Source organism: Tachysurus fulvidraco, chromosome 3 (assembly GCF_022655615.1).
Source record: "Tachysurus fulvidraco isolate hzauxx_2018 chromosome 3, HZAU_PFXX_2.0, whole genome shotgun sequence".
NCBI classification, from domain to species: Eukaryota; Metazoa; Chordata; class Actinopteri; order Siluriformes; family Bagridae; genus Tachysurus; species Tachysurus fulvidraco.
The window spans coordinates 12,758,884-12,780,939 of NC_062520.1; the positions used below are offsets into that span (position 1 = coordinate 12,758,884).

The window sequence follows — 22,056 nt, forward strand, 5'->3', positions numbered from 1 at the left end:
TACATCCAGATGGAGATTCAGTTCAGTCATTGTGAAGTGTTGTGTTTACTCTGCATGCTTCTCTGCTTTTTGATCTGGATTTGTCTCTGTGGAATTTTATTCTGTTTGTTTTTTTTTTTGCCTGAGGTATCTTGATAGCTAATCACCTGTCCTGACGATGATTTTTGTCTGGATGTTCTGGATTTGTTTGTCTGGTCTGTTTTGCATTTATGTTTATTATTTCTAATAAACCTTTGCAACTGCAGTCATTTCTTCTGCTCGTTAGAAAGACTTCTCAAGCTGTTTAAACATTTTTAAACTGAACTGATCAAGTCTAATTCAAAGTTTTGTATCAAAATTAAATGCACCACTTGATTTTTACTTGGCTCGCAAAACAAAACATGTACAGTCACCCCTACAATGAACCGTACCATTTCATATAAATGATAAATGAATCCACAAAACCATGAACTTGTTTTTGCCACTGAAGTTAACTAATGTGGTGTAGATTAGATTCTGATTAAGTCGTTTGAGAATATATGATGATTCTATCTGTCTGCTAATATGAACTAGCGAGCTAGACACTAGACAAAAATCTAGACTCAAAGACTGTAGAGTATTTAAACAGGTCCTACATCATGGCCTGAAATGAGAGAATTGCTTATAGAGCAAAATGTAAAGCAAGTTAAAGTAGGTCAAGCATTAACCACAGTACTCATGATATGATTTAATTAGAATTATGCCATACACTTTTATATTTATTTATAATTGCAATGTAAGTGATTTTTTTGTGAAAGTGTTTAACTTTCATGTTCTGTATTTATTCTTGTATTTTTGTGAAGTAAAGCTAGTGAAGTTCTTCAGTTAAAACTCCTGTTCCTGAACCTTGGATTGTTGTATATTTACTGCCCTACATGTGGACCCATGAGACATTATGTGTTTTTTCTTAATTGTAGTGCATGCTCACACCCACAAGCACTGCACCTGCCCCAATACCAGGAACACCACAGGAGAAACACAGTACTCGACACCAGACCATATAGAACATATATATTTATAGATGGGTAGTTATTTATAATCACACTCTCCAGTCTCACCCAAATGAGGATGGTTCAGCTCAAGGTTTCTTCCTCATATCATTCTTTGGCACCATAATTTTTGGCTTACTCCTAAATTATTATACATTTTAAATGAATTATACATTTCAAATGTATTATTTCTATCCTAAACTATTTCTGAAAAACTGCCTCGTGATAATGTAAAAAAATAAATCGTTAAAAGTGTTATTCAAATAAACTGAATTGAATTGAAGTCGGTGGATATGACAATTCAGCATGTGAGAAAACTCAAAGTTTCTGACTTAAGACTTTAGGTCCTTCTGATAAAAGGACTTTTAAGATTTTTATTTGATGAAGTGAGCTGTAGAAAACATCCGTATTTTCCCATGTCTTTCACTCACCCTGCAGTAAAGACGTTCCAGGTGGCGTTGTCTCTGGAATATTGTCTCGGCTGTAGATGGAATGCATGAACTCTGGAGTGCAGTCATTCTCATCTGTGATATGCACAACCACCTGGATAGACAAGTAGACAAACAGAGATGTTTGTAACAAACAAAAGAACCGAAGATGAGCAGAACAATAAGGGACTGAACATCTTTAGAAGATCTTCTTGCTCCTCTTTAACTGAGATCATTGTATTAAAAAAAAAAGTACTCTGTGTAACATGTGCATGCAGCCAAGCTGATGCTAACAGTTAAAGAATGACTGTGGACAATTTTTGGAAAAAAGACAAATTTCATATTTCTGTTGAAAAAGTTCATAGCAGAGTCAAAATTCTAGAAATAGACATTAAAAGTGAAAGAATTAAATAGGTTGAATTAAAGAGAGGAAAAAAGGGTAGAACAAAAAGCGAAATATAATATCCAAATTTAAAGCTAGAGCAAGAGAGAGAGAGAGAGAGAGAGAGAGAGAGAGAGAGAGAGAGAGAGAGAGAGAGAGAGAGAGAGAGAGAGAGAGAGAGAGAGAGAGATGGAGTGTGTTAGTCATGCTGAGGACAGTGTCCCAGAGCCCAGCTTATCTGCTAAGAACAGCACTGCCAAAAGGGAGGTAAAACTTCTGTGTGACACACACACACACACACACACACACACACACACACACACACACACACACACACACACACACACACACACACACACACACTACAATCCTTCTGAGGACTTTCCACTGATATTATTAAAAACTCACAATCACAAATCTGGATCTTCTAGATGCTTATGAAATATATTTAAGGAAGTTACTGAAGAGAGATTATTACAGACATTTGACCTTGCAGTGACCCTGACCTCAGTTGGATCAATTTCACAATGTAATCAGTTCATCTATTGGTTACTGTAATAATTCCATATCAATCCTACAAATATTCAGCCACTCATTTCTGGGATATCGCACTAACATGAATCTCGGGAAACCTGAAAATATTATACCTCCATCATCTAGTGGAGTTATAAAAAAAGCTTGTTGCCCCCAAAAGGTCATAACTGTCATATGTTGCTTACTTTGTGGTGATATCTGTTCTGCACCAAGATATATATTTGTGAAAACGCACACAGCTGACCACTGCAGATACACTTCCTACACTGTTATTTCTTGTCTCTGTCAGGGAGAGACAGTAATGACTCTATTCCTCTGCTCCCTGCTTGTATAAGAGCTATTACTGCTAATAAGAGCTGTGAGTGCTTAAACCAGATTAAGAGCCTTAGTAGGAGTGAGATCTCTGTTAAATATTTATGTCTCACTAAGAGGGCACCGACACTCTCTGTCTACTGGACAGCAATCAGACACAGAGCAAGAGAGAAGAGGCTTGTAAACAGATGGTGTGGGTGTCAGGCAGGACGTCATACAGCCTTTTTCAAAGAGTTTCAGATTTTACATCATGCATCATAATTCTACCAGTTAAAGCTGATTATATCATACGTATGTACTATACATGCTCATCAACAAACATAAATCATGCACATGTGAAAGTCTTCAGATTTGAATTAAGTTCAGAAAAATACATCATTTTATTTGAAATGTGTGCTATATATCTCAAGCAATCTGTGCTCTGTTGTATGATCTTCTAGGATGCTATGATTTTGCCTTTAAATCAATTATCTATCCAAATTATGCAAACGTTGTATGTCATTCTCAATTTAGTTACAGCTACAAGTAGATGCTTATGTTAGCAGCTTTACTAAAATACTTCATGGAAATACTAAACCAATGTCTGTATTCAAAACTAATGTTATGTAAAAGTAAATGTTAGAGCAATGTAATTAATGATAGGGTGGTCTTATGTGTTCCTTTTGTTAGTTATTAACACACAGGTGATTCATTTTCTATAACATCACTTCCTGATGTGTATCATTCCTCCCAACAGTTTGATAACAGTAACAAATTAACTGTATTACTAAGGAATTGAATGCTGTATGTTTTATCAGCTCACTGTGACATTTAGTATTATGGAATGTCTGCAGATTTATTTCATGATATTACTTTTGTTAGAAACAATCGAGAGCTTTATTGTAAACCTTCCAGCCAGCAATAATGTCAGACCCAGGCTCTTGTAGAAAATTCATCAATGAGCATCATATAAGCAGCACTAGGAAATTGTTATCTCATAGCTTTTGGTTGGCATGCGATTTTGGAATTGGTATTTTTCCTGTTTGTTAGTAAAGTCCTGCTCTAGTTCTTACTTCTTAGACATATAAATAAAACCATCTGCCACCACTATTTTTGAATATGCAAAAGACTTTTGTGCCCTGCATTAAGAAACACTCCTAATTCATGATTATTTATTGGTATTTATGCTACCGGTAACGCTCTCACTGCCTCAGCCAGGGTTTCATTTCCAGGCAGGGAACCAACTCAGCCACTGAGGGGTTAAATCTCAGTGCCGGTCCCAAGTCCAGATTAAATGGGAAGACAGTGACAAGAAGGGCATCCAGTGTAAAAAGATGTGCCAAGTCACAATATGCAGATCGGATGATCTACTATGGCGACCCCAAACAGGGAGCAGCCAAAGGACGACAACATTTACACTACTGGAAATGCAGGCCAGTCCTACAATAAGAAGGATCTTCTCTGAACCATGTTTGGCTTCAGCAGCAGATCCCTCTCAGTGAAAAATGGGAAACGCATTGTGTGCACTCATTTCATAACAAGAGTTAGTATATTAGGAAATATTCTACCTTTATAAGCCTCTAGCAGTGCACTCACACATGAGATTGTGTACCGTGAACAGTGTGTCCCACAACACTAGCAGCACACATATATAACATTAGTTGTTCAACAGTTCTTTTGATAGGTCTCAGGCTCATAAAAGAGAAACATTGTATTATAAGGATCTAGCTATATATCTAGAATGTCTTTTTCAGTGCTTGACTGTCTGCAAACATGTTCTGTTACAGTCAGGGACTAACAGAGGAGAGAGAAGTGGTCAATAGCTTTTGTGTTGTGTTTGAGTGTAACGTTTATGGTACAATTACATCAGCTGATGGTATGATGTGGTCGGCTGGGCTTAGTTGGCACTAGTTCTTTCTGTTCCTGCTTGTAGAACTGATTTCATTGTCATATCACCTACTACACACACACACACCCCTGCCAGCAGCCACAGATGTGGGGTGTAAGTGTGTAATTGCTTCAGCCCTGCTTAGTGAAAGAAACAGCCCCTTGTTATTAAAGATATTCTGCACACTACATGTTGGTACGTGTGCGTGTGTGTGTGTGTGTGTGTGTGTGTGTGTGTGTGTGTGTGTGTGTGTGTGTCCTCTATGACAAACTCACTGTTTAAAAAAAGTAGTCCAAGGTCTACACATACACACTCTTAAAACGCCAACCCTAAGTACCAGTTATGTGCCTTGCGGTATGTTTGATTATGTGCAAGTGAAGGCGGTTAGAGAGTTTTGTATCTAATTCAGCCACCTGGGTTCTAACAGGTGTGTGTGTAAATATATGTGTGTTTGATCACCTCTGCCACATTGCTGAGCCCTGTGTCTGGTTCGGAGGTACGGACTTGCAGGTGGTGGAGGTGAGGTCCGCTCTCGTAGTCCATGGTGTGGGTCAGACTCAGAGCCCCACTCTCTTGGTTTATACTGAACAGGTTTCCTGAGTTCACCAACAGCATGTAGGACAGAGTCTTCCTCTGAAAAGAGACAGCCTGAATCACAGCCACCCTGCACAAACACACACACACACACACACACACACACACACACACACACACACACACACACACACACACACACACACACAAACACAAACACACACACACACACACACACAAATAAACACACTGGGGATAGAATAGGACATCAAAGGGCAATTCTACATTTGGCTCATGCAGTATGAATTAAGCAGAATATGGAAATACTGCTAAGAGGAGAAGATAAACAAGTGCAGATCAGAAAAGGTGTCATTTCTTTATTAGAGTCCACTCTGTTTCATTTTATTCACATTGTGCAAGTGTGTGTGTGTTTGTCTGTGTGTGTGCGTGTTGTGTTGTGTTTAGCTGTCCTCTCCTCCTCCTCACAGATTAATATGCTCTGTTGTGTGCCAGTGCCCAGAGGGGGCATACACACTGCTCTTCATGTTTATCCAAAACTTTCTTTTAATAAATATTTGAATTTGCATGTTCAAACTCACACTCTTTCAAATTCAGAGCCTGGGGACAAAAACGCTGCATCTGCGTCCTGTGCTAACCCTCTACTCCCACTTCCTGCTTCTTATTATCCCTAGATTTTCTGCCTCCATCACTTCATCCCTCTATTTTTCTTCATCTTTCTCCTCGAGCTCAGGCTTCACTGCTCCACAGGGCAGTAATGACACATAATGCTTTACTCACCCTCTAATGAGCACAAAACACTGAACAACCCCAAATGAAAATGTGCATAATTATATCTGTATGCACAAGACACACACAAAAACAGGCAGGAGAGGAAACTCACGCATGGCCCACTCCGGTACTCTCTGGGATGTAGATGGAGTAGGAGGTGTTGAAGAACTGAGGGGGCCGCAAGCCTACCATTATGGCTACTGAGGCATGGGGACCCTTCCTGCCCTGAGTATCCACAGCTTGCACAGTCAGAGTGTACTCTTTACCAGGGCTCAGAGGTCTTCCTGTGGTCCTTACATCCCCCAAGTTTCTGTCCACCTCAAAACAATCCTCACCGCCTGCAGCAAACAAACACATACAAATGAGCAGATGTTCTGATGTTCTGTAGGTAAAATTATCCAATGAGGAGAGGCTGTGTGGATGAAATCATCTTGACAGAAGTGAATGGCCAGGCTTGTTCAACCTGACATAAAGGTTACGGTAACTTTTTACAATCATGGTCAACAGAAAAGCATCTCAGATGTCACAACAACTTGAGCATTAAGAACATCAATCTGTGGCAACAGTAGGCATAAACCCATGCTAATGATCATTTAAGGACTAAATTAAATTAATTTCATCAGAAATATTGATGTCGATGTTTGTACAGAAAATCTGAAACTTGAATGGCAAAGGTGCCCAAGAACCCATCTGTTAGCTGTGTATGTGGTCTTCAAATCCCCGCCAGGATAACAGAAAGACAAGAGTCTGTTTTAAGCATCATAGCCTGAAGCACAGTGTAGTGAGAAAGGATAAATAGGAAAAGGATGAAGCACAGCTGTTGTAGTGGAGTAAAAGCCACAGCTGCAGATATACTGCCCCACTGTTTTCTCTTCCAAACAACAGGGTATACATATCAGTAATATGTCTTTTCTCATAATAGGAATTCCAATAATTACTGTATATACTGTATGCATGTATGCCCTGGACACTAATACCTTTTACCTGCTAATGAAAATATTGTGTATAGCCTGAAGGAATTTTATGATGTCAATATAAATTGCTGTAGTGGTATTGGAAGTGTGTTGTATAGTTTATCCTGGCAAATATCATTGTCTTCTAACATTCATGTAGACAGCCTCATCAGGACCTGGGTCATTGACAAACAGGCATTAACATAGTGATCTGAAAATGTTACTTGTCTAATTATTATTATATATCTTGTCTATATTCTCTTGTATTCTATCTTCTCCTATATTGTCTCTTTTATGTCTTTCTATCCAGATCCATAAATAAAACAAGCAGATCGGGTTGTATGGCAGGTGATATCTGCTGTTCTAAATCCATAGCTAAAGTTTTTGATGTGAAACACTCCTGTCTCACACATGCACACCTCAGATGCTACTGCTAACAGTGTCCCAGAAGAGGGAGCATCATTTCAAAGCAGGAGAAAGTGAAGGGGGGAGAAACTGTCAGAAATCGTGCTTGCACTTTCACAACTCATCTCACACTCCAGATGCTAGATTTGGTATGTTCTAAAGTTAATCAAAACTTGTTTAAAATATTTACTTTAATAGTGAATAATATATTGATCGATGTTTAAAAAAAATGTTGCACAGGCACAGAATCATCTTTACTTTGAAACCCATGAAGCAAACTGGATTCTATGAATATGCAAATGATAGATTATATATTATACTGTATATTTCATGCAACCTTCTATACCTCCATCACATGGGACACTACTGTTGTATTTGCATATTTGAAACTCTTAAATTTTATGACACAATAAGCAATGAGGTTTCTTGCTTTCCCATCTTTGCAGTAACATAACATTTGAGTTATACATTAACAAGACTGTACATTCAAATTTATACCCAATTCTGGTTAAAACTGATAAAAAATCAAACTGACCCATCCTCAATGATTTATTTATTTGAATAGCACTGATCATATATATAGATTACAGCCTACATCTGAACAATTTAGAGGCAAGAGTCTTGGCTCAATGTGCCAATAGTAAGTTTCTAGTATTCCTGTAATCTCATTCTTCTCAAACTTCAATCTAATAAGTGACAAATACTAAAATTATTTTACCAGACTGAACAACCCAATTAATTCCTGCAATATGATTTAATAATATAAAAAGTCTCGTATTTGGAATTAGTGAAATATATAATGAAAATTTGGATCGAACAAACATCATTATGTGTAATAAATGAACAGAAACAGTGTTCTGTATTGTTCCAGATTATTGGTCTGTAGAGTAAGAGCAGCATGTAGAATAGCTCCAAGCCACCCTAAAATGCCATTTTTGTTATTTTTAAGCAATTAGCCTCACTGCTCCTGTGGCTTTACTGTCAGCTCAGTACAACCCAGCAGACAAAATTTCAGAAACAGCAATAAACATTAGCTTGGAAATCCATTTGTTATTCATTAGCAGCAAATCAGCAGTATAATCCCTCATTCAGTGTTTTAATGACACAACCATTTTGTGCGTCTCACTGCATGTTGTAGGCATGGTGCCTTGCACCTGCTCTAATTTATATTCACTACAAAAATAACCAAATAGAATGTAGGAAGCATCTCAAAATTTATAATCTCCCTACACAAGTAACACAGTCACATGAAAACAAAGTAATGAAAGATTAATATTAAGTATTTTTTATTTTTCTCCACTCACACTCCCATCCATTCTGTTCCTTAATAATTCACTAAGAATGAGATTTAATTAACTACTTGACTGGAATGGTGGTGTCCCAATCATGACATAAGGTTCTGGAAACTGGGATAAGTGTAAAATACACTCACCATCAACCAAGAGGAACTGGGCCACTTCTGAAGAGCCATCCCTGTGTCGGGCGACCAGTTTGTAAACCACTGAGCCTGGAGCTGCTCCGGGCTCCACTGTGGTGAGATACGGCTCGGGAAACATAGCCCACTGCAGATCTGACATACCAGGAAGGGTTACAGATAATCTGCATAGGTACCACTCATCACCTGTAAAAAGAAAGGGGAAAGAGAGAATTAACACATAGCCTAATCAATAATAGTACATATATTAAGTATAAATACTGTTGCGAAAATTAGCAGAAAAGCTTGTATGGACTCATAAACTTCATTGTTTCTTGAATTTTTAGGACAGTCATTGTGATGAATGCAATCCCTTTAATCTCAGAAAATCTCATGAAATAAATCTCTGGCATTGTGTAGCAGTAACAGGAAAGCACCCTGCTCTTAAGACTAATCACCTAGAGACTCACACCGGCATTCGGAATGAAAAGAAAGATGAACTAGCCATGAGATCTGTACTCCCACACCTAGCCTCCTTCTCCAAGCTGCAGTCATTTAGTCTAAGGACCCTCGGCTACTGAGAGAAATGACACATTTACAGAAGCCATCAATGCATTTTTCCCCCTACACATTCTCAGGAAGTCGTCTGCTGTCAGACAGATGCACAGCGTTCTCACTCAAACACAATCATGATATCAGTCACAGAGCAGGGAGTAGAGACTCGAATACAAACAGAGAGGAGACTCAGCAGAGTTCTTCTTGTTTTTTTTTTTCTCATTTTTTTTGTCACTACTGTTTGTCTCCAGACTTGCACAGTGTTGTTTTCGACATCTCATGCAACAGCAAGACAATGGCAGATATAAGAGGAAACTTCACATCTAAGCACCAAAGCGAGGGAGATGATCGCAGTGCTTCCTGTACTTCCTGCCTTATCACAGCAAAGGCTTTGAAAGATGCCGACAGAGACTGATGGAGGGAGACAAAATAGAAAGTCAGAGAGTGAAAAAAGCAGAGAGGGGGAGCAGGAGGTCGGGGGGCAGATGAGGGTAGAGAGGGGAAAAACTCCTGACAAGACCTTGCAAATTTGTTTTTCAGTTCTAGTGTCTATGATTTTCATTTCGCCTGGTTTGAAGTGAGCATATAGGATTTGCTCAATGATTTAGCACAATCTAGCTTTATTAAGAGGCGAAGACTGACAAATAGGGACTATGATTGATTCTACTTCTATGCACTTTGGAAGACAAAGACGGCTTGAAGATGTGCTAGGAAAATGGACACGGTGTATGCAAAAGTGTTAATGAAACAGAATGTAGCGGTCAAATGCCCTAAGGCTAATAAACCATCACTGTGATGTTCAGCAGAGCCTGATGCTAATTCACATAAATTATTTATGATGTTGATGGCTAAATTTACAGTCCACTATTCTTATATTTGAAAAAAAGTCTGCAAGTAAAAAACAAAACAAAACAAAACAAAAAAACAACAACAAAAAAATAAATAAAAATAAACAAATGGCACTTTAACATGTCTCATATTATACTGTAAATTACACATTACAAATTGTACAAGAAAGAAATAATTGCCATCTCGATTATTATTTTTGGAAAGCACTGAATGAAATGTGGCGCATTTAAGGACCTTGAATGAATAAATTCCCAGCAGACCATTGAAACACTTAGAGAAGGGATTTTAATCTTCTTTGACTCAAATCTAGCTTTAAGTTACTTTTATAAGGAGAACAATACTTTATATTCTGCACTATCTTTACTTTATAAACTAACTAAAATATCAAGAAGTAATGTTTATTTTAACACATTTACAGACAGTGCAGTGGTAAAATGATTTCCCTGTGATGTGCTGAAATCCTGCTAATGCCAGACATTGTTCTTGTCTCTTTTTTGATGCCTTTAATCTCAAGAATTTTACAAGAACAATGTTCATATCAACATAAAAAACCATTTGAGAATGGATACTATCTCAGGAGAGTCACCATATTTATACTTTTGCAATACTTATGTAGGCTGCTTTTACATATTTTTATTTAAAGGAGAATTGTAAATATTACATTATATTACAGGTAATCAGTTTCTATTTCAAAAGCTGTTCTCTCGCTTTCTATGTAATTCCTTCTCAAAAATTAGCAACCATTGCTCTGTTAATCATTATCCCACAAAAATGTTGTCTAGAACACAATATTCTCCCAGTTAGTGACTCATTTTGAACTCCAGCACAGCCCATTCAGCTTCTTAACCATCTCCTATAATAAAGCTTCTTTAATGCCTCTCACACCAAAAAGTGGTTGTTAGAACAGCAACACTATAGACAGTGTATAAAAAGCTTTTTTCTTGCACTATAGCTCCAGTTCTCTTTGCAGAAAAGACCAACCTCGATGTCCGCATCACCTCAACCAGCATTTCTGTTTATCTACACTTTTCTCTTGTTTCACTCATTTTACATAAGAGACAGCTTTCACATTTACTTTAATGGGAAAGTGGGATTCGGGCATCTGCAGTGCTTATCTGCACTCAAAGATTGTGTAGTGTGAGACCATCATCTGTAAGAGCTTGTGTAGTGTGATCAAACAACTGATTACAAGCAATTTAAGTTAAGTGCTGATATCTATTTAATCTATTATTCAGTCATTGCAAAGCAGCAGAAGTGTCCTGTGGTGTGCGGGGGCTAGAAGACACCTTGATCCTCTTCATTCTGAATGTGTAGGTGTTACACCATGGGGATTTGCAGGAATTCCTGCGCCACACGAACACCTAGACCTCACACACTTCACTAACCCAGTGGGAGATGCTCACACTGATCGCTAATGGACTACAGACTCGATCAACACACCTCCGACCGTGAGGCTCAACTCAGCCCAAAGACTGGCCTTCTCCACACTCCCTTAAGCAGCTGTCACAGTACCAGAGGATCTTGATGGAACATAAACAGCCCTCAGAGAGCCAGAGAATCAGAGAGAGTGGAAAACAGACTCTTAAGGCAGGACACACTAAAAAAATACACATACACAATATGGGAGGGATAGTTGCTGACCTTTCAGCGATGATGAAAATAACAAGGCCTTGTGGGAAATGCTGGGATGTGACTTGTCTACTTTCTGTCACTGAGTTTCTCCTTCTTCTAGTATATTTTGTCTGGAATCCTTTTCTGCTGGTCTCACTCTCCTCTCCTGCTTGATCTTTTCTTCTCTATCGCTCTGGCTCTGAATCTTTTCACCACCACATTGCTTGTGTTCATATATAGATAAAAAGAACAAAAGCAGGGAAGAAAATCACAAGGCCTACATGTGTTTGTTTATGCCTCAATAATTCCCGGCTAAGCTTCAGCAGTAATGAAGCAATGTGCTGTATATAATACGCTCTATGTATAAATAGCTGATGAATGCATTCTAAATCCTTCCAAAACTGTACTAATTTTAATATCAATACATAAAATGTCACAGATATTTATGTTAAAATGGTGGAATAGCAGTGTGGAGAAAAGAGAAGGAAATTGTGTTTGGCAGGAGTTTTTGTTTAGCATCCTGCTTTGACATACAGTACATCATAGACAGTGTGAAAGGAGCCAATATAAACTAGACAGATTTAGCTGCCATTGAAACAGAGCATTGTACAACAGTCAGCTTTAAAACGAGGATATGTAAAGTTGTGCTCTCTTCAAAGTACTAGCTTTCATTCAAACATTCATTTGTTAGTTCATTTGTTCATGTACTTCATATGACTGATATCTTTTGATGAAAAAATTGCTTGCATACTTTACCAGATCATATTACCAGACAATATGCTTACTTTAAAATCACTAACATTGGAAGTATAAAGACAGATGTTTGGGACAAATGTTTAAGAATAATTAATAAAGAAAAAAATATTCAAAACATTTAATTGTACGGGTAAATTAGGCCCCAAATCTGTATTATTCTATTTTTCAGAGGTGAAACCTGTGCCAAAATAAAATATGCGAATCAGATGATCTGATGTGGTGAACCTGAACAGGGAGCAGCTAGAGGACATCTGACACCAGTGCAAGTTACTTCCTTTACAAGTGAATTTCGAGCAAATGACCATTATTTAATTATTGTCAAAATCCATATACCACATATGCATCACATGCAGGCTGAAATTTAGAGTGACTAGAGTAATATGAAACTTGTATATGGCTTGAGACTAGACATAGAATTGAGCTCATAAGATTCACATTTTGAGTCTGTCTACTTGCACAAATAATGTTTATGTAACATTTCATAATCACCTATATTTTTGTTTCTGCAATTTTAATGACAAAGCATTAATAAGTGACCTGGATTCTGGAAAAACTAATGTCTCCAGAAGCTACTTTCCTTAGTGCTCATGTGTCCACTTGAGCTCTCCACTTCTCTTGCCCACATAAACACACACACCAGGAGATGCTCACAGGTGTCTGCATGAGTGACAGCGTGGGCTGTGTTGTCATGGCGATTGGCACAGAGCAGGCGTCCCCTGTGTTCAGGCAGGTCTTGGCAACGTTAAATCTTTGTGGCATCTGAAGAGTGCTTGGGAGAGCTGCCATAATCACCCTATCCTCGCTAGCCTTGCAGAAGCTGTTTTGGGTGTTGTAGACTAATAAGAACGGCCTTTCACGCCCAATTAACTACTCAAACACGTATATCTCATTGTCGCTCTGATGACATGCGGTTCCATGGCTATAATTAAGTTTTCAAATCAGGGCCTTTGTCTTGTTTTCTCTCCTGCCATGAGCTACAAATTGAAATCTCTGCAGAGGGGTTTTGAAAAATACAAACACACACACACCCACACATGCGCACACACACACACACACACACACACACACACACACACACACACACACACACACACACACACACACACACACGTACACACAGAGTCGAGATAAAGGGGGGGAGACTGAATGACAGAAAAAGGAAAGAGTAAATGTGACTAATGTCACAGGGATGGAAATGGTAATGAACTGTAGACCGTTAGTGTAAGGTATGTCAGTATGCATGCTAATTTGCAGGCATGGACAGAGGGCTGTGTGTGAGACAGACAGGGCTTCATTGTTTCATCTGTGTGTGTGTGTGTGTGTGTGTGTGTGTGTGTGTGTGTGTGTGTGTGTGTGTGTGTGTGTGTGTGTGTGTGTGTGTGTGTGTTTGTATGTGTGTGCATGTGGCATGGGGGTATGTGAGGGGGGTGTTTCTGAATGCCCTGGATCAACAGAGCAGGAGCCACTGCCTCCCATCTGCTCCACCAGGGCACTGTGAGCCCTAATTAATGATATTATAGACTGGCCCACTTTTAACAAGAAGCTCCACAAACACATGAGCACACACACACACACACACACACACACACACACACACACACACACACACACACACACACACACACACACACACACAATTATCTTTGTGAAGACATTTGACTAGCATAACTATGCAGATATGATATGCCTACACCTACACCAAACACTTAACAGTAACCTCAGTAACCAAAAAGAAATACTCTTTTTTGAATACTCTTTTTATTCTAAAAATTTTCAGATTTCATAAAATTTACTTTATGAGTCATTTAAAACCTGCACACACAAAATTGATATAAATATACATATAAATATACCCACAATGTCCCCATCAAACTATGAAAACACACAGACACACACACACACGTTGGTTTTTCACTAACAGTAATATCCAAATGAATTCTTCGCCTTTTTTCTCTCTAGTTCAGTTTGAAAAGCACTTTTCTTAAAAGACACCAACTAAATGTCCTGACAAGGTCAAACTATGCTGTATATATCATAATTGGGGACAACTGGTCTTTTAAAGGATACACATACACACACACACACACACACACACACACACACACACACACACACACACACACACACACACACACACACACACACTCAACAGGATCATTCTAAATTAGTGAGAGTGGAATAAAAACATGGGGCGAAGAAAAATGCACACAATGACAAACGCAGGCCGTCAGCCATTTACAACATTCAGCGCAGGTTAATTAGGCCATTTCTCAAACCAATGATGGAGCACAGCCGAGAGACAGAACAAGAGAGAGAGAGAGAGAGAGAGAGAGAGAGAGAGAGAGAGAGAGAGAGAGAGAGAGAGAGAGAGAGTGAGAGAGAGAGAGAGTGAGAGAGACAGACAGCAGGAGGGAAGGGACAGAAAAGCCATATAATTATGTTTTCTGTGGCCTCTAGCTTTTAAGCTGACATCTATGTGACATGTACGTACGTGTGGACACACTCAGATGCACACACTGTCCTTGTCTCTTACAAATTCAGCTGCTTTACTCTCCTTCCCATTATACTGAAGCTCAAGCATGATGTATATTTCATACCCTGTCATCTCTAAAACAACGACAAACAATGACTAAAACAAGCACTTTGAAAAACAAAGACCCCTACCGACCTTCGCTGAAGAAGGAGAACATGTCAAATGAATACAACTGCACATCTGTAGAATCACATCTTCTTACTGATAGGGTTTCTTTCTCTTGTTCGTTCACTCTATTTATTTTCATTTCATTTCAGTGGCCGAGATTTGATTGAAAGGCCTGAGGCTGTTTGTGGACATGCCGCTCTACTCAATAAAATAAACTGGAGACAGCTGCGCATCAACAGTACAATACAGTAAAGTAAACTGCACTGTTCTGTCTTTCTCTTGCTTAAACAAGTGCACATGTATCTCTGTAGCGTTTGTCTGAAAGTATCACATCATACATGAACAAGTAAGGTTCCTGCTGACTTTTCAGTATCATGCCAATCTATTTCCTCTATCGGAAATCTGCATAGATGAATGTGATTATATTTGGGTGCTAGGGCTTTGGATAACTGCTAATAACATGGTTATGGTTCATGATCCTAGGTATACTGATATGGTCAAACCTTAGACATGTTATTTGCTTGTTATAAGTGGTTTGCATTTATGCATATGTAGCTGTTTGTGCAGTCTATTCTGCACAGTTCAAGATATTATGTGTGTTGTTTTTGGGAAAGCCGGTCAGATGCCACTATGGCTGAATTTTGTGGCTTAAAGAAACATAAAACTTTAGTTTTTTTGCATATAACATGCTTTGACACATCACCTTTAGGACCATCAATATAAGTGTTTTCATTTATTATGTCAAAGGCAAAGATCATGATGGGAAAGGATCCATTTTACCTAACACAGCAGTAAAAATATAAAAATGCATCTGCCAAAGATTAACTTCTTAACTTTAACTTTTCGTCTATAACAAATCCAAAATGTGTGTTGAGTAGCATAAACCATTAAATTTTATTTAAAAGCAGACATACAATATGTTACAATAACACAAAATAGAGAGAATATTAGCTATTTTATGTTACTTAAGTTGCAGCATGATCAAGTTGCACACTTTGCCAAACTGAACAACTGTCCAAAGCTGAATGAATAGACTGAAATAAATTAAATCAGTGAAAAGACAAAATGTTCATATTGGATACAAATGAATTTAAAACCTGTTTTTTTTTTTACTTTGTCTACAAAGTAATGTGATTGACCAGGACCTTGTGCCCAAACAGAGGACTCTTCTGAATTAGTAGTCTGGTAGTGAACTCTCCCTGGGTGTCTAAACAGCTAAGACTGCTTAATTAACATGTGAATAAAAACCAATCATTCACATAACCAAACCCAGATGATATACTTACATAGCAATCAACACTCATTTCTATTTCTGGACTCATGTTAGTAAATTTAGAGTTTATTGGATCTGTACTAGCATAAGGAGAAATCCAAGGAAGAAATCAAACACTTCTGCTAAATGCCAAAAAGCATCCCTTTAAATGCAATTTAAAACTTATAGAGAGACAACATAATTTTTATTGTATAGTATAGTTACAGAGACTATACTGAATTTTATATGATAATATATCTATTCTTATAAGCCAGTTTTCACAGTGGTAGAAGGGAGATGCTGGGTGAGACAAGGCTTTGGCTCATGGCTGGTTTCTGGATCAGTGAATCTGTTTTTCAAATCGCAGTAAGTATGTAAGCAAGTAAGCAAGTAAGCAAGTTAGTAAATAAATAAATAAATAAATAAATAAAATTCAGGCTGCCTCGAAAGCAGGAGCTTTATGTTCTACAAAAACTCAATTATAAAGATGGAGTTCGACAGGCTTTATTGGAGAGGGGACCAGGGGAAACATTTCCAATTGGCCTCTGCTGAACAATAAGGTTTCTTCAAGTTGGTCAGTAAATCAAGGTTTTCTCTACCAAACATGAACACGCTGAGCTTATTTCCTATCTCTGTTAGCTTGTGTGAATATTCCCCTTTAATAAACTAATAAATAATAATAATTTGATAATTCATTTATGTATTTAAAAACAGGTTCCAGCAAACCAGCTACAAGCAGGATGTGCATAGGGTTTGGCACAAACTAAATTGCAAATTCATCTATATAATATTTAATAAAACAAAACAAGCACACAAAAAATATAAATGTCCAAAGCTCTAAACCCACCTGGTCACAGTAAGTATCCTGTTATTCATTTTACAAAAAGATTTCATGATCTTATATGTAAAAGAACACTACAGCAAACCAGTTGTAGGGCTCCAGATACAGCTAAGCTGCTGTAAATTGACACTTTTCTACGTGCAAGGTGATGTAAGACCTACAAAATGCAAAAAATAAAAAATCAGTTCCAACAAGCCCTGAGCACTCACCATGCAGTATCATTTAAAAAACATGAATTAAAAGTTTACAGCAAAAAGATACCATGTTAGCAGTCCTTTGAGGATATGAAAGACATGAGATGGCATGGACAAACTAAGATAGGAAAGAGAGATAACAGAATATACAAACTAAAATTGGCTTTGTGTTTTAAACCTTTGAAATCCATCTAAAGATCACAGAAAGAGAGGAAGAGGAGAAGAGTGGCTTCTCCATACCCTTAGAAAACACTATAACTTTATAGAAAACATGGGTAATTCACGAGTCTACACATTTACATGAGGAGTAGCACAATGAGCACAATCTGTTTTAAATGTGAATTTCATCATCAAACACAGACATTACATTTCAAAGCCCTGAAGTAAAAGGACCAACCTAAAACATGGAAACTGTCACTTAAATTATGAATAGCTGACGAATTAAAAATAAAACTTTAAAAAATTAATGCATGAAGGTCATGATTTAGTAATAATTTCTGTCTTTCTTATAAAAATCCACAAAGAGCAAAGAGAGCGCTAGCCAGATGTCTTGATGTTTTACTGGATGTAAACACCATCATTCATGATCTGGTAGTCAGTAGCAAAAAAGACCAGTGGCAACACTAAAGCACTTGTGATGGGCAAAAACTCCAATTGGCCCATCTGTCAGTCCTGTAGGCCTTAGGACAAGCTGTCTCTCATGTACACCCACAAAAGAACAAACCCAGACTACTGTTAATCAAAGAGAAAGACCCCTTAAGGTTACACTAAAAGAGGAGTCACCAGAAGAGCTTGCTCTGTGTGTGTTGTGTGTGTGTGTGTGTTTTACCCTCGCTAATGAAATATGAGTACATAAACTTATTCATTAACCTTAATGAGACTTGAATAAGACTCCAGGTTTGTTCAGAAACTTTAAGTTGTTAAAGTAAATATGCCACAAAAGACATCTGATATAATTTGCATTTTAGCACAAAAAGACCTCAACCCTTCTATGGGAGTGTGTTTTTGAGGAGGCTAGACTCTGTGTGGTGATGGTTTTTAAGATTTTGAGTTTTCATTCAGGCCTGGTCTCTCTGCGGGGTTCTCTCAGACACTAATGCCTATACTCCCAATGCCATTCAGCTGAAGTAAATCCAGCACTACCAGATTTTCCACTCAAGTAAACGTGTAAAGAAATGGTACCCAGGGCTGGATGGGACAGGGACAGTCCTGCTGAGCCAGTCCACACAAACACACACACACAAAGCCTGATGAATGCCAATGTTTTCAAACACAAGGAGATGTAGAAGAAAGCGGAGGTTCTGTGTGAGCTAGAAACAAAAGAGTGAACACCTACAGCTGTGGCACAAATTAGGACCTCGGTCACTCTTTACTCAGTCTTAGGAGAGACAAGACCTTCACTAAGAGACGCACAAAGGCGTTTAACCTACCTTTTATATAAACTTACAGACAAAACCACAACCCCTTCCTCTCTTTTTCTTTTATTCACACACAATCACATCCTTGAAGAAAAAAACACAGCTCAGTAATCAAATGGAAAATTTGTCCCTTTGTTTAAACAACTGGCAACCAAAATCTGTGAAATAAAGGGACTGGGTTGAAGGTGGGTGGTGGAGAGAGTTTTTTTCATACAGAGAATACTTACAGAAAGAAACCTAACAACGTCTTAAAGAATCCATAAATCTTGTCTAATCTCCACACTGGTGTCTCCTCCATCTGGAGAGTAGAGCCATGGGAAAGTCAAGTCCTGCCTCAACTTACTTGCTTTCTCCCAATTTCTCACCGCTACTATTTCTCGTCCTTTTGACTATGAAGGAACCTGCAGTGACTACGAGGCAGAAGCCTGTAGAGATTTGAGGATTAGTCTGGAGTGTTCACTCTGGGAGTTAGCATGTTATTAAGAGAGAGGCCGCTGATAGTCTATCATCACTCTTGTTCTGCGCTCTTCTCTTGAACCTCACCCTCATCTTTTCTATTCCGTCCCTTCGTCTTCATCTTCTCTCTTTTTTAACATTCCTAACCATGGCTCACACTCAATGATATTCTAATAGTACAGGAGAGTCTCATGAGATTGGTGTCGTGTAAGACACTAATAAAAAAAACCCAAGTCTCTTTCACTTACTTAAGGTATTTCCAAGCTCTCTCTGGGAAGCAGTTTTGATAAGGACAAACGTTCCTCCTTTATTCATTCCTATGATGATAAACCTGTTAATCAGTAGATAAACCTACTTCACTTTCCTGTTCCTTTTCTCACCATCATGTAGCTCATTCTCCAACACCAATGCTTATTTATATCTCTTTTTTAAACTAAATACTGTCTAAAGAATAGAAACAGTTTAACAGAATTGGTTTGCAGCAAGCACTGGAAGTTAAATGAGACCTTAAATAATATATACAGTATCTCACAGAAGTGTGTACCACCTTCACATTTTTGTAAATATTTTAGTATAACTTTTCATGAGACAACACTGGAGAAATGACACTTTGCTACAATGTAAAGTAGTGAGTTTGTTTCACAGTGTAAATTTGCTGTCCCCTCAAAATAACTGAACACACAGCCATTAATGTATAAACCACTGACCACAAAAGTGAGAACACCCCTAAGTGAAAATGTCCAAATTGGGCCCAAATGTCAATATTTTGTGTGGCCACAATTATTTTCCAGCACTGCCTTAACCCTCTTGGACATAGAGTTCACCAGAGCATCACAGGTTTCCACTGGAGTCCTCTTCCATTCCTCCTTGAGGACATCAGGGAGCTGTTGGATGTTAGAGACCTAGTACTCCTCCACATTCTGTTTGAGGATGCCCCACAGATACTCAATAGGGTTTAGGTCTGAAGCCAATGCTTGGCCAGTCCATCACTTTTACCCTCAGCTTCATTAGCAAGGCAGTGGTCATCTTGGCGGCCCAGTCTCCGAAGAGAAGGGATCATGCTCTGCTAGACACACTTGTCTTTGTACTCCTCACCTGGTTGCTGCCATACACACTTGACGCCATCTGAACCAAATAAGATTATCTTGGACTCATCAGACCACATGACATGGTTACAGTAATCCATGTCCTTAGTCTTCTTGTCTTCAGCAAACTGTTTGCGGGCTTTCTTGTGCATCATCTTTAGAAGAGGCTTCCTTCTGGGACGACAGCCATGCAGACCAATTTGATGCAGTGTGCAGTGTTTGGTCTGAGCGCTGACCCCCACCCCTTCAACCGCTGCAGAAATGCTGGCAGCATTCATTCGTTTATTTCCCAAACAGCAAATTCGTTTATTTCCCATATCTGGATATGACGCTGACCACATGCACTCAACTTCTTTGGTTGACCATGGCGAGGCCTATTTTGAGTGAAACCTGTCCTATTAAAACGCTGTATGGTCTTGGCCACCGTGCTGCAGCTCAGTTTCAGTGTCTTGGCGATTCTTATAGCCTACGGCTACGCCATCTTTATGTAGAGCAACAATTCTTTTTCCAGATCCTCGGAGAGTATGAAGTAAAAGTACCAGTATGAGAGAGTGAGTGACATGACACTGTAATAATAAAATAGATAATAAATACATAAATAAATAAATAAATAAATAAAAAATTTAGTAAAATGTAAGGGGTGTACTCACTGCTGAGACTGCTCTCTCTCTCTCTCTCTCTCTCTCTCTCTCTCTCTCTCTCTCTCTCTCTCTATATATATATATATATATATATATATATATATATATATATATATATATATATATATATATTTGTGTGTGTGTGTGTGTGTGTGTGTGTGTGTGTGTGTGTGTGTGTGCGTGTGTGTGTGTGCACATTTAAAGCTGCTTTGTGATAATGTCCACTTACAAAAGCACTATACTTAAATATATGTGATAGAGAAAGACAAAAGTCTAAATACAGCAGGTTGCCTTCAATTCACTTCACGTCTCCTCTTCACATTGGCATGAAAGGAGAGGAGCTCAAAAGAAGACCTTCTCTTTCACACTCTCTTTTCTCATGGCCCAGAAACCTGCACTGATAAGCCTTTTAAAAGACTCTTCAAAATCCTGAACACCAGTATCACAGTTTAAACTAGACATTAACTGCTCTAGTTGGTTATCCACTCAGGTGTGTCATTAGCTTTGTGTGTTTACCTACTTGAGGATACAGAATGTTTTCCAACAAGAACTAGGCATTTTGGATGAATTCATTCAGAGTTAATGCAGGACATGTGACTATTATGGAAGTAATGCCAGCTTGTAAATGCCAATGAATCCAATAAAGCCACAAACTTCATAATGAAATGGTGTTCTTTACTGTTTTTACATTTTTCAGCAAATATAATATAAATATGAATTTGTTTTCTTTACAATGGCATATTTCAGACTTTTCACCACCTGCTGTTTGCTATGAGTGGTATGCCACTAAAAGCAATCAAGCTGCTAAAATATTCTGCATACTGATCATGCTGTACTGACTCTGACATAAAACTTACTTTAATAAGTGAAACTTGCATTTCACTCATCATTGATGTTAAGTAAGCCAAGCTCAACTTAAATAATTCTTGGAATGAAGAAAAGCAAGTACTCTGAAGCTATATCAGTGGTTGATATATGTGCATAAAGGTGGTAATTCCTAAAAAAAATCCTCGTGGGTTCTTGGACATGTTTCTGCAGATGAAACTCACCCACTTGCACTTAAACATTTATCCTCAACCCTTTTATACTCTTCCTCAATATAACTGATTTGTTTTATAGCAATAGTCACTGA

The 22,056-nt window shown here is 38.2% G+C and overlaps 1 protein-coding gene across 1 annotated transcript in view; it reads right to left on the reverse strand.

The window, feature by feature from the left end:
* si:dkey-22o22.2 (neural-cadherin) overlaps positions 1-22,056 on the reverse strand; it is a 110,536-nt gene that overhangs the window by 48,398 nt on the left and 40,082 nt on the right. The window contains exons 2-5 of the mRNA XM_027149987.2: positions 8,644-8,832; positions 5,966-6,191; positions 4,990-5,194; positions 1,439-1,550 (exon numbers count right to left, since the gene is read on the reverse strand). Coding sequence (XP_027005788.2) covers positions 1,439-1,550; positions 4,990-5,194; positions 5,966-6,191; positions 8,644-8,832 — 732 coding nt within the window. The remainder of the gene's footprint in view (positions 1-1,438; positions 1,551-4,989; positions 5,195-5,965; positions 6,192-8,643; positions 8,833-22,056) is intronic.